Below are 21,676 nucleotides of genomic sequence, written 5' to 3'. Positions count from 1 at the left end.
TGCCTGTCTGATCCTGCTATTTGCTGGAACTGATCTGAAGGTTACGGGGAGAAGAAATGAAACGTTACGTCATGCTTAATTAGAATCAGCTCACAAACAACGTTCTAATATTTATGTTATACCATATGCCCTCGCCTCCCTAGGAAGGCAGAGGGGGAAGGTCAAGGTGAAACGTGCTCTGCTGCTATGCCACCTCGAGAAAGCTTTTAACCCTAAAGACGAAATTGTTTGCCCTACGTAGAGAGAGGCCATGTTCATGGTCGTAGCTCCAAATGAAATGTACCCTTTGTTGGGAAGAGATAAAAGAGCAGATGTATCCTTTACGACTCAGTGAAGAACTCCAAATCTCCACTTTATGCGGTCTGCTTAACAGTGCTGAAATCTGTGAAGACAACTACTCACAATTTAGCTCAAAAAACAATATTTTTTCGGATGTCAATGAGATATCTGATACTTTAAATGTGGGGGGAAAAAGTGCTTCTAGAATGTTTTTAGGTTGCAGTAATCCTCTTCTGTTTTGAAATGTTACAGTTGTTTTTGGTAAAATCTCTGCAATTTTGTCAACTGCAAGATCTGTAAAGCAGACTGAAACTGTGACATTGTATTTCCTGTATGTTGTCTTCTTTGGCTGGTTATCGATTTGTGTATTTTTGTGGGCTGTAGATGTCCGATGTCCATAGAGCCTTACCGTATCTGTATTTCCGTTATTAAGGATTTAAGAATTTGCGAACTCCTAAGGGTCCGCTCCTTGTTTTCTCTAAAAACACTGGCTGGCATATGAATCTTGCACAGAATGTACCCCAGTTTGAGGTTTGTTTGTTTGTCTACATTTTCCACTGTGAAACCACAAAGTCAATCCCCGAGTTATGAATGAATTTAGGAACAAGCTGTCAAATTGACTTATTGGATTTTCTGGCGTCTTGACGAGCTTCTAAACAGCACCTTTCTTCTGCTCCAACTGCTAGGAAATCAGACTTTTTTCATACCTGTAGCCTACCTACAGTACCCAAGTCATTCATGAAAGGGTTGGTAGTTGTTAGTTGATATGTCAAAAAGCATACCGCAGTCTCCATTCATTTGTTACTCTGACCATGTAATACTGCTGTTGATACAGGCATGTGATTTGCAACTGCTTTTGTAGCTGTAGTAAATGAACAACAAAAGCTGAGTTTAGACCGACAATTCATCATCTGTGCTGTGTGGTGCTGTGGTATTGTGAAATAAATAGGTGTAAATCTACAAATAGACAATTATACATAGTAAAGAGAAATATATTTATTTTATTCATGTTTAAACGATAGATTAGTATTTAAAAAGAAGAGCATAAATGATAAAAATAATGAATTTGTCCATTCCATATTTTTGGTCTTTTTGGTTTCTTTAAATATTACATAAAATAAATAATTTATTTTAAAGCAGTCAGGTAAAGGAATGGAAATACCCAATACAGTGAACTTGCATGTTAATAAGGTTTATGCTATGGTGCTATCTTGACTAAATTCTCTGCATATGACTCACTCCATGGCCCAGCTTCTCTTCCATCACACCTAAGTCACCCAAGTGCTTCCAGTACTGTACGTGTCTGTCACAAAGCATGAGTGTCAATTTCAGTTCCTCGTATGAGTTAGTACAGCATAAATACATGTAACTGCATCCACAGATCATCACACAGACAAATACACATGGTACACTCTGCCCTTTGACCCTGTCTTCAGTGACGCTGAATCAGTGTCCTTTTTTTGTCCTCTTATTCAGTATTCAGTTTTGTCTCCAACAGTTCGCCCATTGAAAATGATTTGGCACAGAATTTTTTTTCATATTTTCTCCTGTGCCGAATCATAACTTAAAAACAAATCTGTACCATCATCAGTCAGACTCCGCGACAATGAGTTCAAACAGTTCCTTTACATAGTGCCTTCCTTTCAGAAAATACGTATAGTCTTTGCAAATCAAAAACTTTGACTGCATATGACTCCATTATGTCTTTAATGGTTCCCAGTCTTTCCTCAGTGCAGTGAAACATTCCCAGGGGAAGGAACTGTCCAATGCGGTGGCTACACCACTATGGGCAGGAAGTGGGTGGCAGTGTTTTTCCTTCGTGTTTTCTTGCCCCTCATGGGCTTGCCGTTGGCGCTCAGCCCCACGAACATGGGCTTCTTCTTGTTCCGCCACTCTGCTGAGGCATAGGTGTTGTACCTGTTCTCCTCAATCCGTTCGGTCAACCGACAGTCAACACCAAAGTCCCTCTGGTGAACAAACAAGAAAAACAAATTGTGAGTGATTCGACAACTTTGGCAGCACAGGCAATGAAACTGGGGTCTACATTTGCATTATTTATTCAGTAAGCAGAAGTTCTCATCCAGATATCCAGGTTAGTTGGCTCCAATAAGGCAAGTTAACAACAATATAAATACATTCTTGCACAATGGCAGTGGGGTTCATCAGGCTTCTAACAGACTGTTCTTGTCATTTAGTGTCCTGACTAACTAGACAAAAAAAGGGATACAGTTGTGACCCTGTAAAGAATGTTCCTTTCCCAAATGCTCTTTAGCCACAGCTGTTCAAATTGAATCCAGAAGTAAACTGAATGTTCCCAAATCATATGAGAATATTTTGGAAACGCTGCCCTGGGTTCAACTCACGTTCGGCTACCTCTTTCTCATGGAAACTTGTGTGAAAATAATCTCCCACAAAATGGAATATATGAATATAGAACCAGCTAACTATAATATAATACTTGTGTAATGAGGGACAGATATGCCACCAATGCTTTACTGAGTGAATGACAGTACCTTGGTGTGACACTTTAAAATACGTCATGGGAATTGTGTTCCCGAGCTAGAATGCTTTTTGTGTCTCATTTCATCTGATTTCACTACTAAGAGAGCCGTAGTAACAGCCTTTCACTGTTATGTTTCAGATGATGTGTGAGAGCACATGAAACAGTACCGGTAGCCCTTGAGGGCTTTTAGTAGAATGGGGGCTGTTGTATTGTGTTTCTCTGGTCTGAATAGAGTGGAGCACAAGGATGGTGTGGTATATGGGAGGATCTGTGTGTTTGGGAGAGAGGGACGGCAGGGGCGTCTCGGCTTACTTTCTCCAAGACGACGACTCTTTTGGCCGGGCCGACTTGTACTAGGGGATTATTTACGGGCAGTGGAGGGGAACTGTCCTTTAAAACAACCCCAGGCTTCTCTAAGGGCCCGGGGACAGAGGAGAGAAGAGCTCTCACACAACATCAAAGGGGCCAGCTCCTTAGGAGAGTATAGTATGGAAGAGAGTTATTTTCAACAGTAAGGTGGCAGTGTAAAAACACTACCTGGCAACTAACTAGTGTGTGTTCTGAACACTGAGTCAGTCTAATGGGGAGTTTGTATACTCAGCCAAATAATTAGCTCCATTTTTCTGTAGGGATATTGTTATTCTGTGTGTGAATTTCAGCACAGGCTAAACTTACCGCGCCATACAGCTCTCCTTTCTTGCTGATTGCCAGGTAAAAGTTACTGCTGAGCCCCTTGATGGCCACGATCCCAACATCCACTGACTTGATCTCCAGCACACCTGGAAGACACACAGACACATTATAGGTTAGTTATACCAGGCCAATACACTGAAGTGATAGTCAATGAATAATTGAACTGCATTGAGAAAGAATGCTTGTGTTTTTGACTGCATAGGCTCCACTGTTTATTTAAGTAATAAGGCATGAGGGGGTGTGGTATATGGGCAATATACCATGGCTAAGGGCTGTCCTAAGCACGACTCAACGCGGCCCTTAGCCGTGGTATATTGGCCATATACCACAAACCCTGAGGTGCCTTATTGCTATCATAAACTGGTTACCAACGTAATTAGGACAGCAACAATAAATGTTCTGTCATATCAGTGGTATACGGTCTGATATACCACGGCTGTCAGCCAATCAGCATTCAGGACTCGAACTACCCAGTTTATAATTGCTGTTATAGCCGGCAGGCCAGTTGATTAAGTATTACAGTGAATGTAAGTGGATACAGTATGTTGTAGTCCATGATGTTGTCAGTTACTACCGTCTTTTCCAGGATGTTTACTGAACATATCTACATAAAAAGGTATAATAACTGCAGGCCTTGTCTACTGAGTCACACCGGGGGGTAGAGTCACACTGTTATCCCTGCCTGTTATCCCTGACCATGTTTTGAATAATCACAATCATCTTTGCTTGATCCCCCAGTACACCACTGCCTGGCTGCCTGGCTGTGTGTCTCTGTGCCAGTCATTGAGAACAGACAGGCTGAGCCGCCATTTCATTCCCATGCTAACGGGCCATAAGCCCTGAGTGAGAGGCGTTGGCTGGGGCTAAGCTTTGGAAAAACCATTTCTTTGCTTTTGTTTGTTTTCGGAGTGGAGCGGCACGCTGGCGAAAGCAAAAATGTCCATATCAGTTTGCAGTCTGAATGTTTCTTGAACCAATTAGGGACTTAAGATGTGGTAACCAGTCTCCTTCATCCTAAAGTCAATTATATAAACCCATAAAGCTATCATGGGTTAGGGGGGATTAGCTCAGGACCAATTCTGGTAGAAGTTGGTCTTTGTAGAAAGCAGGGAGGCAGGGAGGTGGCTGGTCTGACCCAGTGTGGAGCCTCCTAGCCTGGGTCAGAGGACAGTAGATATCGCCTCCTCACAAGGTGAGAGTCAGAGTAGTTAATGGCACCTGTCTACACTGACACTGACACTGACCCCCCTTTCTTACTCCTGGGACACACATTTGTAACATCCTGCTGTCCTGGAGTGATTTTATGCACCGCCTGAGACAAGGGGGGACCCCGTTTTAGGAGAGCTGTTGCAGGATTCTTTGATCAGGGGTAAGTTGCTCATTTATCCTTAAGTACTTGTTCAACTGGACATATCGTTCCTCTCCATTTCTTCCTATTTGGGCTGTGTCCTGTCCCTGTACTGGGTTACATGTTATGGTTAACAGTTTTGCGTAAGAGTATTTCACTTGGGGACTCTAGTCTACCCCTGCCATGGACTTTCCCATGTAAACCAATTTCAACTTTGAACCAATACAGTCTGCAGCTGTGGATTCTACTCAAAGGTCATGACCTATTTTCAGACTCCCCACCCCCTAATTTTACTTCCACAGTCAAAGACTGAAATTGTACCTTGGATGTGTAACACAGGAGGAGTGTGAAAACATATAAGCATACTTCTAAAAGTGCTTGTATAAAACTCATGACACCATACAACTATGAATAATTCCATTGATGCAGTGTACAAAATAAAGACATTCCAGTCCCCGTACTGTGAAAACGAACTCCTAGTACATTGTCAATGCCTAAGCTAAACCATTTAGCATGAATTGGCGGTGAGGTTTTATCTGCACCTGTGAACCGGCAAAACAAGCAGTGTGGCCGCCACTCAACAGGCGGATTAGACAGGTTTCTTTATACACAGCGGGCGTGAGAGAGCCCCTTCCGTATGGGCTCTGGTTGCACACGGCTATTGAGTGTGGTGGTAAGGTTATCCGGCCTGGTCTCTGCTCTTCTGCCTTCCCTCAGGTTCATGAACAGGGGAGGGGAAGGGAGGGATGAAAGGAGGAGAAGAGAAATTGGATGACAGTCAGTGGGATTAGAGGGGAATAATCCCTGATCAAAGGGAGGGAGGGAGGGAGGGAGAGAGAGAGAGAGAGAGAGAGAGAGAGAGAGAGAGAGGGAGGGAGAGAGAGAGAGAGAGGGGGAGGGAGAGAGAGAGGGAGGGAGAGAGAGAAGGAAGGAGAGAGAGAGGCAATGCCAATTGATACAGGTGTATGGAGACCACTTTGAGTAACTCAATTGTACGGAAATACAATACACTGTAAAGACATGCACCTACAAACTCACACTGACTCACAGTTAAACACACAAACACACAGGCCATTCCGGAATATCCGTCTTTGCGTTCTAAATAGGCATGTTAGGGTATGTGAAAAAAATTACATTTTATAGTACGTGGAATTTCCTAAAATGTTGTATACTTTACATGCCGGGATGTCAGACTAATTTCGGCGTTTCATCTAGTAGAATTCACTGCACACTGTTAAGGAAGAGATTTGTCTTTCCAGACACGTGTGTTTGATAACAGCTGCGAAATCAGCTGAGGGGAAGTGCTGCACCTGACCAAAACTAACAAAAGGCAAGAAACAACGCAATTTTGCTTTAGGTTACAAATTCTCAGTAGGATGAGCCTAGTATTCTGTTATTTGCTGCTTACTGCATTAGCTTTACTAAACAGTACGTTCTAAATGCTGTAGTATGTCGTACTATTAGTACACAGTATGTCGTTTCAGTAAGTAGTAGGCATGCCAGATCTCAGACACAGTCACAAACACCTTCCCCATCTGCACAAGAGTGAATGGTTCAAAACCAGTTTCAAGTCTGAGCTCCCCTGTAATATAAGTGACACTGCAGTATTTTAGGTAAGCTTGCAATGTCAAAATAAGATCTATCTCTGCCGTGTTGAAAGTCAGGCACCTGTTTTAGCCGTTTGCTTTGGGCCGTTTGATGTGGCGCGTTAAAGCGAAACACTTTTTTTATGACCCCCTTGCCAAGTCACCAGAACCATCACCTGTACTCTGGAGTTGAAAGGCAGGGCTGTAACAAAAGGCTTAAATTGCAACAATACGGCGGCACTGAACAGACCAGAGACTGAAACATGTTGTTCCTGGCAGCTCAGCACAGGACAGGACAGGACAGGACAGGACAGGACAGGACAGGACAGGACAGGACAGGACAGGACAGGACAGCACAGGACAGGACAGCACAGGACAGGACAGGACAGGACAGGACAGGACAGGACAGCACAGGACAGGACAGGACAGGACAGGACAGGACAGGACAGGACAGGACAGGACAGGACAGCACAGGACAGGACAGGACAGGACAGGACAGGACAGGACAGCACAGGACAGGACAGGACAGGGACAGGACAGCACAGGACAGGACAGGACAGGACAGGACAGGACAGGACAGCACAGGACAGGACAGGACAGGACAGGACAGGACAGGACAGCACAGGACAGGACAGCACAGGACAGGACAGGACAGGACAGCACAGGACAGGACAGCACAGGACAGGACAGGACAGGACAGGACAGCACAGGACAGGACAGGACAGGACAGCACAGCACAGGACAGGACAGGACAGGACAGCACAGGACAGGACAGCACAGGACAGGACAGCACAGGACATGACAGCACAGGACTGCACAGGACAGAACAGCACAGGACAGGACAGCACAGGACATGACAGCACAGGACAGCACAGGACAGAACAGCACAGGACAGGACAGCACAGGACAGGACAGCACAGGACAGAACAGCACAGGACAGGACAGCACAGGACAGAACAGCACAGGACAGGACAGCACAGGACAGAACAGCACAGCACAGGACAGGACAGCACAGGACATGACAGCACAGGACAGCACAGGACAGCACAGCACAGGACAGCACAGTGCAGCACAGCACAGCACAGGACAGGACAGCACAGGACAGGACAGCACAGGACATGACAGCACAGGACAGCACAGGACAGAACAGGACATGACAGCACAGGACAGCACAGGACAGCACAGCACATGACAGCACAGTGCAGCACAGCACAGCACAGGACAGCACAGGACAGGACAGGACAGCACAGGACAGCATAGGACAGGACAGCACAGCACAGGACAGCACAGGGCAGCACAGGACAGGACAGGACAGCACAGGACAGCACAGCACAGGACAGCACAGGACAGGACAGCACAGCACAGGACAGCACAGGGCAGCACAGGACAGGACAGCACAGGACAGCACAGGACAGGACAGCACAGCACAGCACAGCACAGGGCAGCACAGCACAGCACAGGACAGCACAGGACAGGACAGCACAGGACAGCATAGGACAGCACAGGACAGGACAGCACAGGACAGCACAGGACAGCACAGGACAGGACAGGACAGGACAGCACAGGACAGCACAGGATAGCACAGGACAGGACAGGACAGGACAGCACAGGACAGCACAGGACAGCACAGGACAGGACAGCACAGGACAGGACAGCACAGGACAGCACAGGACAGCACGGCACAGGACAGCACAGCACAGGACATCACAGGACAGGACAGCACATCACAGCACAGGACAGGACAGCACAGGACAGCACAGCACAGCACAGCACAGCACAGCACAGGACATCACAGGACAGCACAGCACAGGACAGCACAGCACAGCACAGCACAGGACAGGACAGCACAGGACAGCACAGCACAGGACAGGACAGGACAGCACAGCACAGCACAGCACAGCACAGGACAGGACAGGACAGCACAGCACAGCACAGCACAGGACAGCGCAGGACAGCACAGCACAGGACAGCACAGCACAGCACAGGACAGCACAGGACAGCACAGGACAGCACAGCACAGCACAGGACAGCACAACACAGCACAGGACAGCACAGCACAGGACAGCACAGCACAGGGCAGCACAGCACAGGGCCAGACCCATTTCTCTTCAGCCCCTCCGTTCACAACAGTAAAACGAGTATCCTTACTCTCTCTCTCTTTGCTTCGTTCCTCTCTCTCTTATCCGTCGCTTATCTCTGCGCATCTGTTTCCCTCTATCTTTCTCCCCATTCTGCCCCCGGTCCTGTCTCCTCACTCTGGTTTATTTTTATGCTTGGGGGAGTTGGTTTTTTTCTACCTCTGGTTGACACATTGCCCAAAACTTTTATTTATATTTTGTGAGGGTGAACTTTTAAGTGCAGCGAAACAGTTTTATGACCAATATTGAAAGTGTAATAACCAGAGTTTTCTTAACAAACAAGCAAAAAAGGTGCTGACATTCTGCAATCAACATTTTTCAGAAACTACGAAGACAAACACCTGTGTATATAACAGGACTGTGTTAGTTTTATATGGCAGATTAATAAAAACCAGGCCCCAAGGTCCTGTAACAGTCGACTGCAGTCTTCAGTGCTAATGAAGGGTTAGTTCCAGATACAGTATGGACAAGACTATATAAGAGTCCAAAATCAGTTTTCCGCCTCATTTCACTCTATGAAGCTGTATTTGTGCTACCTAGATTTGAGGTCCAATGTTTGCTTGCCTCACTAAAGGAATTTACTGCTGCACACAAGAAGAGGCCGTGTGTTTATGGTGTAATGAGATACCGTATGAGTGCAGGTAAAACATTTCTGAAATATCTTTCTTTAGATAAGGGGAGTCATCTGACTTCTTTCTCTTTTCAACCTCAATTGGTCGATGTGGTTTCACAGTATTTGAGTAATTTGTGTTTCTTGGGTTTCTCCTACAGTACCATTGGCAGAGGCTATGGCTGCTAATTACAGCGTTACTGGAGAGCAGACAGTCGTCTGGTGGCTCAGTTCAGTTCTGCTGGCGGACTGTCCATTGGGTGGTCAAGTCAACCGCCTGGTGTGACTCCCATCGGCAGCAGCCTTGGCTTCTACCCTAGGCTCTGTAGGTGGCCTCTCTCCACCCCTCCTCCCACAGACCCCCTATCTCCACATAAGGCCGTGGTTTCTTGGCAGGGTGACAGGACTCCCTTTATCGCATCTTGTCAAATTGACCTCAATGCTTTCCCATTTGTAGCTTCATCCAGCCAGCTTTACCACTGAGCCTCCCCCACTTCTATCGCTGTGTACTGTATAGAAGACTACACACTACTATAGAACATACAATGTACGCCCTATTCTGAGAGAAATACCTTTTCTCATCATCAACAGGCATCAATTCGATACTAAATTTGAAGCAGCTTAGACCACCATTGTCGTTAACCCAGAGTGTGTGCATAATTATCCTGGGAAACCTAACTTGCTGCCCCTATGACAGGCAAGTCTTTCCTATTAACCTTCCAGATTCAGGGGTGTAGAGGCAGCTCATGTCCTATTAAAGGGGGGCTGGGTTAGTGGCATGAGGGGGTGGGGTAGTGGCAGGAGGCTTTGGGGCTGGGGATAGGGGCCAGATGGGTTGGGGTTGTGGCCGGAGGGGTTGGGGTAGTGGCAGGAGGGGGTGGGGGTAATGGCAGGAGGGGTTGGGGCTGGGGATAGGGGCCGGAAGGGTTGGTGCTGTGGCAGGAGGGTTTGGGGTAGTGACAGGAGGGTTTGGGGCTGGGGGTAGGGGTAGGGGTAGGGGCCGGATGGGTTGGGGTAGTGGCAGGAGGAGGTGGGGTAGTGGCAGCAGAGGTTGGGGTGGTGGCAGGAGTGGTTGGAGGTGGGGGTAGGGGCCAGAGAGGTTGGGGTAGTGTCAGGAGGGGGTGGGGTTTTGGCCAGAGGGGTTGGGGTTTTGACATGAGATGTGGGGGGTGGCAGAAGGGGTTGGGGTAGTGTCAGGAGGGGTGGGGTTTTGGCCAGAGGGGTTGGGGTTTTGACAGGAGATGTGGGGGGTGGCAGGAGGGGTTGGGGTAGTGGCAGGAAGGTTTGGGGTAGTGGCAGAAGGGGCTGGGCCTGAGCTGGGGTAGTGGCAGGGCAAGGGTGGGGGCTGGGTTAATGGCTGTAGAGGGGCCTGGGGGACTGGAGTAGAGGTAGGAAAGGGGGGCTGGGGTAGTGGCAGGGGGGTAGTGGAAGGGCAGAGCAGGGGCTGAAGTAGTGGCAGGGCAGGGCAGGGGGGGCTGAGGAACTGGGTTTGACCCTGGGCTGGCTCCTGACAGCAGTGCCTCGCACCTTTGATCTGGCCTCCACAGGCCTCTGGCTCCCAGGCTCCTGAGAGATCAGTGCAGCAGGGTCTGGGCTCTCTTTAGGGGCCGGCTTCATTAGGCTGCAGAACAACACAGCTCTCCCCCCACCAACCCCACTCTACACCCCTCATCTCCCCTACAAACTCCCCACTGCCTCCTAAACATGGTCAGTGGTGACTCCAGATGAACTTAAGGTTAGGGAGGGCTGTAAAAGTGTTTCCCCAGTTTATCTTAGGCCCGTTTGAAGATTATATTGCTGCTCTGCTCCCATTGTATGGCCCACGACTGGATATGAGATGGTTAGGTACGTGTAAATGTCTGCATTTTCAATTATAAAACCGGTTTTACCACTTGAGGTACCACTTGAGGTACAACTTTCAAAGAAAATTATGATTTATTTTCACACGAGGGAGGATGTTGAGATTTTAGAGATATATACTGACAATTATATATTATATTAAAACAATTAATTCAAATGCTCTTTGAGGAAATATACAAAATGTGTCACTTCTAAGAGTGTTAGATGTATATATATATATATAGATGTCTGTACAAAAACTGTCCTTCAACTTTTGTTTCCACTTTTCAACAATCCCAAGTTTGATTTGCATTACTTGAGGTTAGAGTGACTAACATCTAAGGCGAGAGATCCTCCCTCCGACAACTGGCGACAGCCTGATTGACGATCTGTCAAATTCACTATGACACAGGGGTTCATATCCGTGGAACGACTTCAGCGTTAAGGGCACGAGGAACACTAGATCCATTGAGAAACACAAACGCCAGTGTGGCGTTGTGGGAATTGTATTCTTTGTGAGTCATTTAAGTATTGGGGTAGATAAAGTCGGACAATATCCCACTCCAGCTCGACAAGCCATCAAAAGGTTTGTGCAAAAGAAAACTTGAGGATGTTTTTGCAATCCACTGTCATTATAATTTATAACTACTCGATAACTTTTTGTTTATTAGTTACTTTTCACAGATATTTTACACCACGATAGGGGTTACTCATGTAAATTGCTAGTAACTCATCGGTGACTGGCTAAATCTGTATGAGGGTGCTTTCAACTCCTTCATGGTGTAATGGGACGCGAGCTTGTGATGGATGCGGTGTAAATGTAGCCTATTGGCGCTAATTTGCGGAAGGTGAGCAACATCCAATGAAAACATCGCCTGTTCACTGTCATCATCTTCACCTCGCGACAGTTAAGTCATATTTTTGGGGGGTTTCATGAGGCTGTTAAGTTGTGTTTTAGATCCATCTCCACACAGAAGTTGTACATCTAATACTTCTTATCCATCCTACTGTCAATATTGTTTTCTTTGCCTGAAACGTGGATCCACAGCAGTCTTACACGGGAGAAACACTGTCAAGCTGTGTGTGATTTTAAACCTGGCAGCAAAGCATGATTAAAAGCAAATCCAGACACTCAGAAGAAAATAATCACCTGTAATGAGTATAAATGTGTTGTTTCAAATACCTGAGCTCTGTTTTCCAGCCAACAGATAGCATTAGATTCCTCTGAGATAGAACATTCACATTCGCATGGTTTGAGATCAGCTTACCATGCCGGGTAATAGCACCACTGTGTATTATGTCATGGTGGTTTTAAGGACGTTTTGCAAAACCAAGTGAAGTGCATGTTGATGTTCACGGTGGTTTCAGAAAAAATGCAGTCTTCTCAGATAATGTGATTTACCCAATGCTATTGGTTCTGCAGCATAGTACCTGTGCCAGTAAATGTCAAAACGTGCCATCGGGCACTGAGTGCTTACCATATGAATGTGTGTTTACGGGTTTGATCTGGCAAGGTCATTTATAACCCTTCTTGCATTTTGCATACTATACAAAAACATAATGTTGTGATTCCAATTGTTCTAGACATTCTATAGACTCTTTAAGTCAAGTTATGTCATGAACCCGGGGTCATTGGGATTTAAGGTCCCATGTTTTTGAAATCCAGATGCCTTTTTACTGCTGAGGAAAGTACAATGCACTGCAGCACTCAAGCACTAGCCCTAACAAACTAATCCTCTCCAGAGCCTATCACCACAACCTTCAACATGTCCTGCTGAAAGTGCATCAACAGCTTTTCCTCTGGTTGTTGTGTTGGATCTGTTGTCTTAGGTCCCTCCAGATTTCGGGCAGGATTCGAGCATGTAACGCATACTTTTTCACACTTTACTCTGTCACCATCAAACACACACACACACAAACACACACACAAACACACACACACACACGCTCAAACACACACACAAACACACACACAAACACACACACACACACACACACACACACACACACACACACACACACACACACACACACACACACACACACACACACACACACACACACACACACACAAACACACACACACACACGCTCAAACACACACACAAACACACACGTGGCGGCACATAGGTTTCTGTTCCCTCTCATAAATGTCAAAGCAGCACCCATGTGGATGGGGACAGTGTTGGGCCAGCGTTGGTCCAGTGTGGGAACGTGTTGCATTAGTGGCCAGTAAAGCAGTGGGGGTCTGGATATAGGATCTGTGACGGATACGATCCAGGGCTCCTGCTCAGCCACCAGTTGCCTCAGGACAGCCCCCATAGTGCCCCCCACATCCCTGCCTCTTGCGCACGCAATGGGTAATTAGCTGGCATTCCTGCCTGCTCCTTTAAAATGGGACGGGCTGTCCAGATGCGTCTCTGGTCCGAGCACTGGTCTCCCTGCGCTACCTTTGATGATTCCATTAAGACTCTCTCTCCTCTCTCTCTCTCCCAGACTTCCATCTGTCCCACCACACTCGGTGTGTGTGTGTGTGTGTGTGTGTGTGTATGTGTGTGTACATACATCTTGAATGTGTTGTGATGTCTGTGGTTCTCAATGTTGGCGACTTTGACCTAATCTAGCGAATGTTTGTAACATTGCAGCACCCAAACACATGAAACATGCTCCCATTTCTTTCACCTGGACAGCCTACCATTCAACTACATTGGCCTATACCATGGACGCCTTACCAGGTTAGATTTAGCAGTGCATCTTCCAAAGTAGAGGAAATGCCATGTATCTTAGCCAATCCTGCGCTCTGAGCAGCAACATACTATTGCAGAGCTGAAGGTATGTTCAAAAGTTGCTCTTCTGTTGAATCATTGTTCCGAATTGTGAGCCTTTGACTTTCTGGTTTGGTTTAAGGAATATAAGTCAAATCCTGCACGTCTGTGAGGGTATTAAATCCGCACATAAGGTAAACATTGAAAACTCAAAACCAGTTAATCAAAACAAAGATGGCCAATTTAAAATTCCAGGGAATTATAATCCATTCTTCAGAGAAGAGAACTGCCCAGTGAAGTTTTGACGTTTCCAGAGAGGTTGCTGACTGACAGAATAAAGAGGTGGCTGGATGGTATAGTGGCAGGACAGCATGCGGTTCACAAAGTCTGTGTTTTATTACAAAAATGTTCAGATGAGTCAATGATTGACACAACAGTAAATTGATGGGTGAATATCAGGAAACACTGAAAGAATATGCGTAAATAATTATTTTTAAAGAATAGGGGGAAATTGTGAGTACAGAGAGCGATGCCTCAGTTCCCCCTTGTCCCCTGCGACTTTGGTCAGAGTCACCGCATAGAAAAATATGAAAACTGCTTGCTTTCCTTATTTGAACATACACATGCACACAAACACACACACACACACACACACACACACACACACACACACACACACACACACACACACACACACACACACACACACACACACACACACACACACACACACACACACACACACACACTCTCTGACTGCAGCTTGTTAGAGACAGACAGGACAAAATGATAGTGGGGAGACAGTGGTGTTCTCCTTTAAACCAACCCTGGCACAAATGACCCTCTCTTTAAGTAATGGGGTCAAAGGTTAGTCATACATCTGGACATCCATACCTCCATTTGAACTCTAAATAGAGCAAACGAAGGGGCAGAAACAATAAGATGCTTGAGAGACAAATCTAGGCTTCCCTTGCCAACCTTCTTGTTCAAGAGGGGTTAGTTGAAGATGAGCGAATGATAAAGTCTTAAGTTTGTAAAGAACTGGCTTGCCTTCATTCATTGAGGTTCAATTTCAATATGAATCATAACTTTCACACTTTAAACAAAACCGATTTGTACAGTAGGCCTTCACAAATCTACTGCACAACCTGTTTAAACAGCTCCAACTTCCCCTGTGATAAGGGAGATACTGCTGGAAAGGTCTAAAGGCAGAAAGTGTCGACACAAGTCTAACGACCCGGGGGTGTAGGAGGGTGCAGGGGTTGTAGGGGGGGGGGGGTCCTGTGCCAGTGGTGTCTGCTTTTAATTACTCCCTTTTGGCTGAGGCTCTTCCACTAATGAAGGTATTATGGGGATAATAATAATAATAATAATACATGCCATTTAGCAAATGCTTTTATCCAAATCCATTTCCAGTCATGCATGCCCTCATTTCCATCTGGGTGGTCCAGTGGGAATTAAACCCACACTCCGCCGGACTCTACCAACTGCTGTTATACTGTTATGCTACGTAACAGGCCTAGATTCAAATAATCCCTAAACATGTTGCTTCTAATTATAAGTGTAAAAGGACAGGACGTAGCAGCCAATTGGACACATCCCGCACATTCTCTAGACCCCTGGCCAAACAATTATTTATGAATCAGAAAAGAGAAAGCCTATGAAGATGTTAGGGTCAAATTGATTTTTTTTTTTAAAGCACTGACACGAACCTTTTGTACATCTACACAATCCTCATAACTCACTTGTATTGCCCGTGTGGTTGAGATTTCCCACGGGAGCCACACATGGGCACTATAACCACAGAGAGGAGGAGAACACTCAAGAGAGAGTGCCATCCATGTGGTGCAGACGGGTGCAGTTACAACATACATTTACACATTTCACAACATGGTTTCTTGCTATCCTCTCATAAACACATTATAAAGACACACACACACACACACACACACACACACACACACACACACACACACACACACACACACACACACACACACACACACACACACACACACACACACACACACACACACACACACACACACACACACACACACACACACACAACCACACTCTTGCTAAGAGAAACACAAATCAGTGAGAAAACACGCGGCCTTGCGTTCCAACTCACGATGAAGCATGTCAGAGCCAAAAACTATAATAATGGGCCGAGAAAAAGCTTTCACTAGCCCCTTTTCGATTGTTCGTCACCAACCAGTCATATTAGTCCATTGCCATAGGTACCACTCTTTTGCAAAGACGTGGTTCTACTGCTGAAACATGGAACACCAGAGCCCCCATCCCCCATTTATGGTCTGGTGGAACCATAAAAGTACTAGATTTACCTAGCCCTCCCATCCTCTATGCTGCTAAGACTTTGTTTGCAGCACTTAAGAGGATTCCTGTTGTCAGAACCATTCCTTTCATAAATCTTCCAAGAAATGATGAATCCTGCTACAGAACCAGCCAGGAGAGCTGAGGATAACAAACACTATTAGGTTGGATAGTTATAGGGCCACTTTGATTCAGTCAGAGGAGCTCAGGATTCAGCCAAGTTTGACTTCATTGGATATGGATCTAGAGGTATGTGTATCAAATGTTGGAATATAAAATGAAACAGCACCTTGTCCAGGGTCCTTGTCTACATCAAGGAAAGGAGTGGACCATGACATGACAGAAGAAGTGCTGATACTACTTATTCACTGTGCTTGCTGTACACCAGCATCTCCTCCAGGGCTCAACACATCAACGATCTCCTAATGCACTAGAACTTGACAAAAACAAATGAGTTTGGCTTTAGAACAGCCCATTTTGTGAGGGATTGCCTGCAGTGCTAATTCCGCAGCATCAGATTAGAGCGAGGGCTAAATAGGGTGAGAGGAGGATAGATGGCTGCTGGCCTCACCCCTCCGCGATGGACAGCCCGCAAAGCTGGCAACGTGATTGGAAAGAGTCGGACTCTGTGGAGCTCACGATCCAACCTGCAGTTGAACCCTAAACTGCCCTAAGTCCCCTCAATCAAAACTGTCAGGGTCTCATGATGCTCATTAGCTGGACCCCCTTCTCCCCAGTATCCCCAGGTATATAACTTCAGACCACAGTCCGCTGTGGATGAATTCAGTCGTCTATTAGAGAGTGCTTTTTTCGATTCCAGTTTCTTTCATTGATAAGCAAAGTGAAGGGAGAGGAAAGGGAGAGTGGGACCCAGATGCCAAATGAGAGAAAATCAGTAAGAGAGAAAAAACCCCACCCATATATTATAAACTGTTTGTTATTGGTCAGTGTCATTCTAGATTAGAACAGTAAATAAATTGGACTTGTTGAATAATTCAGTATGAAAATAAGCCGTTTGTTTGCTTGGTTCACACATGCAGCGCCTTAATATTCTAATGCTGGAGAGTAACGTGCAGGAAAGCAGTGTGACACTGTAATACTGAGCAGATGGATTCTGAAAGGGAATCACACAATATGGGCTGGATTGGGTTTCAAACCGCACATAGATAGGTCTTTTGTAGAGGGCTGAGAGAGAGAAAGGGACCGGGTAACAGACCGGCAGACCTGACCAACCTGACCAACACAGCACACAAACAAAGAGGCTCTAAGAACACAGGTTTGTGCTCCGACAGTGTAGCCTACCTACCTACGTATTTCTACAATGGTTATCATGTCATTCTTCAAAAAGCTATGTTATCAGACTTCATTTTATTTAATTAGAAGATCTTTCATTCATTCGCCTTCTGACTCCACCGTACGTAAACATCGAGCCTCTGTACATGGGCATATCAAAGCTGCAGAGGATAAAGACCCTAACAGGCTGCAATTCTGTGGGCAGTGGAGGTCTGGCCAGGCAATGCCTACTGGTCATACACTATGTAATTAGAGACAAATTCACCATCTTCTGCCACGCATCAGTCTACAGTGACATCTGAGTTTACAGACAGACACACCTTCCTCAATGTCTGCCTTACCTCACAAAGTAGGACACATTTTCACGCATGCTGGAGACAATCCAAGTGAACATGTTTCAGAACAGCACGAAAACTGGAGCTAACGAAGTGAAGGTGTTCCCACACACTACAGTCTCTGTCCTGATGAGGAAGGTCTTCTAATATTTGGTTCATTTGAACCCAAAAATGAATTCCATGATGTTGCAGGACACTACCAGACTAAGAGGAGTTGACAGGCTAGATGAACATGTACTCAGCACCATTTTATTGCTAATTTTTCAGCTGTCCCAGGGTTTGTGACTGGACAAACTGCTGAGCAAGAACAAAAACAATCGCTCCCCCAGCATCTCCCCCTCCACCACCAACTAATAGTAGTAACATTACCCAGCAGCTCTCTGTCTTCCTGCTGCTCTGAGACATTTCAACTAGGCAACAAGTCTCCCTTTCTAGGACCAAACCAGGAGACCTGAAATACCAGTCTGAAGTCTCACCTGTAGTTTCTGCAGTTTCCAAATACATAAACCAAGAGATGTTTATCATCTTATCTTATGCCACATTTGGACTTTTCACCACAAGGTTTCAAGTCAGAGAAATAGAGAACATTACTGCAACCTGGTGGGCATTTTCCTTTTGGATTTATAGAAAATGTTTTGTGTTTAATTGTGGCACGTGTCCAAGCTGTTTTGATCGATTCAGATGTATCACCCCTTGGTAGTTCTCTCACTTTGCCTCCAACAGGCCCAGGTCCTCTGCCTCCCCCCAGACATTCGTTCCTAGCCCTGTCTAGCTACACTTCAAATGGGACAGTATTTGAGCAGCATGGGATCTGAATTCCCCAAGAAGTGCTCTGTCCATCTGGTTTCAGAATTATTACCAGGCAGGCTTGTGCCTAAGGTCATTGTGGGAGCTAATGACAACCGCATTATATTCACATGTGGTGGGCTATTGGCGGGAACCACTCACATGCAGCATGCATTGGACACTCACCATAAAACACTACGCACTTCTCTTTTTTCTCTCTCTCTCTCTTTCTAACTGCCATCTTTCCATAAACAAGCAAGCATATTGTAAAGTGGATTTCAAAAAATCTATGTATGACATTTCTGCCTAAATGTTTTGAAGCATTAAGGGTCATTTTAGGGTAGATCAAGCCTAGGTGTTATAGTCGCCACCTGATCTCAAACCTTGAACTTTTGGTGGTTATTGACACATCCGCTTCTGATGGTTAAACTCTGAGTGTGCTGAAGGCGAGAGGACGCTCTGCTAATTGAAATTCCTTCAGCCATGTCTTGCAGAGCCTCAGCGTCTGAGTGGCACTGTCTGAGAAGAGAAGCCTCGCACACATGGGCTCCACATGGCAAAGCCTTCTTTTATTGGGGCCAATGTGCGCACAGCGCACTGACGGGAAAGTGTACAACCAGCATGGAGAGAGCGTGTGGCGGCCAGGTGCTGCGAGCATTGGCAGGGGTCTGGGGTATCGCTCGCTCGCTGCGTAGTAATATTTACTGTACCCAGGCAGGCAAGTGTAGTGATTAGAGCAGCATAACGATGAGCTGAGAGATATCATTCTAAGCAGGGGTGTGGATGGATACAAGCACTTCGATACAGATATTAATGTCAGCCCATGACGGACATATCTATGCAACTGGGAAGTGATGATGATGATGAAAACCTCAAATGATGATAACACTATATATGCCACTAGTAGCACTAGTTGTATTACATATACAATTGTAATAATAAAATATAATAAGTCACCAAAGAAAGCATATAGGGATGTGATCCCGAAGATATTTGCTCAGAGAGAAAAGGGTTATTCGGTCTATTTCTAATTGGTTCCAGTAGACGTGCTCTAAAGGAAAGTCCACTGAATCAGAGGCAACAACCATGCTGCTTCCACTATCCAAGAACCATCTGCTGCCCAGGCAGAGACACAGGCTACACATCTATGCCCACTGATGCCCGCCACAATACCAGGTAAGGTTCGTGTTATGTGTGGAGGCAGTGGAGTCAAATCAAAGGCAGGGAACCAGAGAGCAGTGCCATAATAATGGGGGGACCAAACTCTACGGGACTCACATGTGAGAGGGATGAGAAAAGAAGCAAAACTCACAAAACAGAAGCTGAGTGAGTGCATATTTTCCGGGGGGTTACTTACTGTAGAGATCGTCTTTGTTTTTGGTGCCATTGACTTTCCCATTTTTATCAATCCTGAGAAAGAACTTCTGATAGGAGTAGAGTTTCCTCTTGCGCACGTCTCCTTGGAGATGGTTATAGCTGCGCACATGCCGCCCCACAACAGTGTCTGAAGAGGCGTTGGCAGCCCTGGACAAGCGCGCCACGGAGCGAGTGGCGACCCCAGGTGCAATCGGATGACACGTGGAGGGCAGTGGACAGAGCAGCAGGACGAGCAGCACTGAGAGGATGGACAGACGAATGCAGGACCAGGCGGCGGCACCCTTAGTCACTGTCCATATGCACATTGTACTGGAGCTGGGAGGACTGGAGAAAAGCTCACAGAAAGGACCATGCTGGATGGGGGAGAGGGAGAAGGGCTGAGAGCGGGAGATGGAACCCCCGGCGGATGACGACGACAACACTGCTGCTGCTCTTTCTGCTGCTTATTCCTCCCGTGTTCCAAAGGAATGTGTCAACATACATAACTCAAAACTGGGAAACCAGCACCTCTCGCCCTCTGCCGCTCACTCTCCTCGTACAATACTAATGAGAAGCTATCTCTACCACCTCTGGAGAGGATGAGATCAGGGGAGGGTTAGAAGAGGGGACGGGGAGACAACAAAAATGTTCAAAAAAATGAATAAATAAAACAAATCTCAAGATAAACACTACAGCTGTTTCTCATCAAAATGAAGAATCAAAGGATGGGGGAAAAAAAGGAATCATGTAATCCTTGCTTTTCCTCTGGTCTCTGGATGTTCCTCTGAAGTTACTTGTCTGTTTAATAGAGCCTCTTTGCTGGAGTGTCTCTTTCTTGGTGTGCTGTGCTCCTCTATGTGGGGGAAGTGAGAATGGAAGCGCTGGGTCTCTGTGCCCTGGTCCCTCTGAGCTAGAGTAGAGTGTGAGCTGGAGCTCTCCTTCTCTTTTCTCCGTCTCTCTGAGCTGAGTCCCTGTGAGTGGAGTGGCTGCGTGCTGCTTCTCTTCTCTGAGTGCCCCTCTCTCTCTCTCTCTCCTGTTGGGATCCCTGTTGAGGAGTTCCTCTCCCTGTCTGTCTCGCTGCGCTGAGGTGACTGGGTCTTGTCACTCTTCTCACCTTATTTATCTGACGCAATCCCCCCAGATGTAATCTCTTAGGATAATTGGCGGTCTATGAAAGCCAGTTGGCTTTGAAGATCTATGTGTGCGAGTTTTTTTTTTATTATGTTGCTTAGTTGCTAGTGTGTGTCTGTGTGTGTGAGGGTGAGTGTGCGTGTGTGTCAGATAGAGTAAGGGAGAGGTTGTTTTTCTCCCCTCCTATCCCTCTCTCTCTCTCTTTCTCTCCTCTACCCCTCCCTCTCACCCTGTTCCCTCCCCTTCTGAGTCCAAGTCCTACCAGTTGCTCAGAACAGGTTTGGAGTGAATTGTGGAAATTCTCTCTCCTCAATTTCTCTCCTCTCGTTTCCTATTCCCATATCCCCCTCTCCCCCTATCTTCTGTATCTTTTATCTTTGTCTATTTTCCTGTCTTTCACGGTGGAAGTGTTGCCAGACAGGTTAGGTCTCTATTGACTTCAGTCTTATCAATGCCACCTGGGTGCTTCTGACCATTGCTGGTATCCTCCTTAAAAGGTGAGACTCTGAGTGTTGTCTTCATCTGTTTCCTTAGGGCCTCCTCTTCTTTTTCGAAATAAATATTTGCTGAGGAGTTTGCTGTGGTAATCAACACGACAGAGATGTACCTTTAAAATACAGTCAGGTCCATAATTATTGGCACCGTTGATAAAGGTTATATAATACTATAAAATAAAT

At 46.1% G+C, this 21,676-nt stretch overlaps 1 protein-coding gene across 1 annotated transcript; it reads right to left on the bottom strand.

The window, feature by feature from the left end:
- Positions 1-1,260: 1,260 nt before the first annotated feature.
- Positions 1,261-21,257, bottom strand: fgf10a (fibroblast growth factor 10a). Its single transcript, XM_035776427.2, has 3 exons — positions 19,870-21,257; positions 3,458-3,561; positions 1,261-2,246 (listed from the first exon to the last, which is right to left on the bottom strand). The coding sequence occupies exons 1-3, from the start codon at positions 20,192-20,194 to the stop codon at positions 2,055-2,057; spliced, it is 621 nt and encodes a 206-aa protein (XP_035632320.1). The 5' UTR covers positions 20,195-21,257; the 3' UTR covers positions 1,261-2,054.
- Positions 21,258-21,676: the final 419 nt, after the last annotated feature.

The sequence above is a fragment of the Oncorhynchus keta genome, chromosome 9 (assembly GCF_023373465.1).
Source record: "Oncorhynchus keta strain PuntledgeMale-10-30-2019 chromosome 9, Oket_V2, whole genome shotgun sequence".
NCBI classification, from domain to species: Eukaryota; Metazoa; Chordata; class Actinopteri; order Salmoniformes; family Salmonidae; genus Oncorhynchus; species Oncorhynchus keta.
This window is presented reverse-complemented; position numbering and strand designations above follow the sequence as displayed.

Bases quoted from the DNA above. Each gene is read 5' to 3' on its own strand.
- fgf10a (XM_035776427.2), bottom strand. From the start codon at position 20,194: ATGTGCATATGGACAGTGACTAAGGGTGCCGCCGCCTGGTCCTGCATT. The intron at 3,562-19,869 runs GTAAGTAACCCC...TGTGTCTTCCAG, and splicing joins AAACAAAGACGATCTCTACA to GTGTGCTGGAGATCAAGTCA. The intron at 2,247-3,457 runs GTAAGTTTAGCC...TTTGTTCACCAG, and splicing joins AAGGAGAGCTGTATGGCGCG to AGGGACTTTGGTGTTGACTG.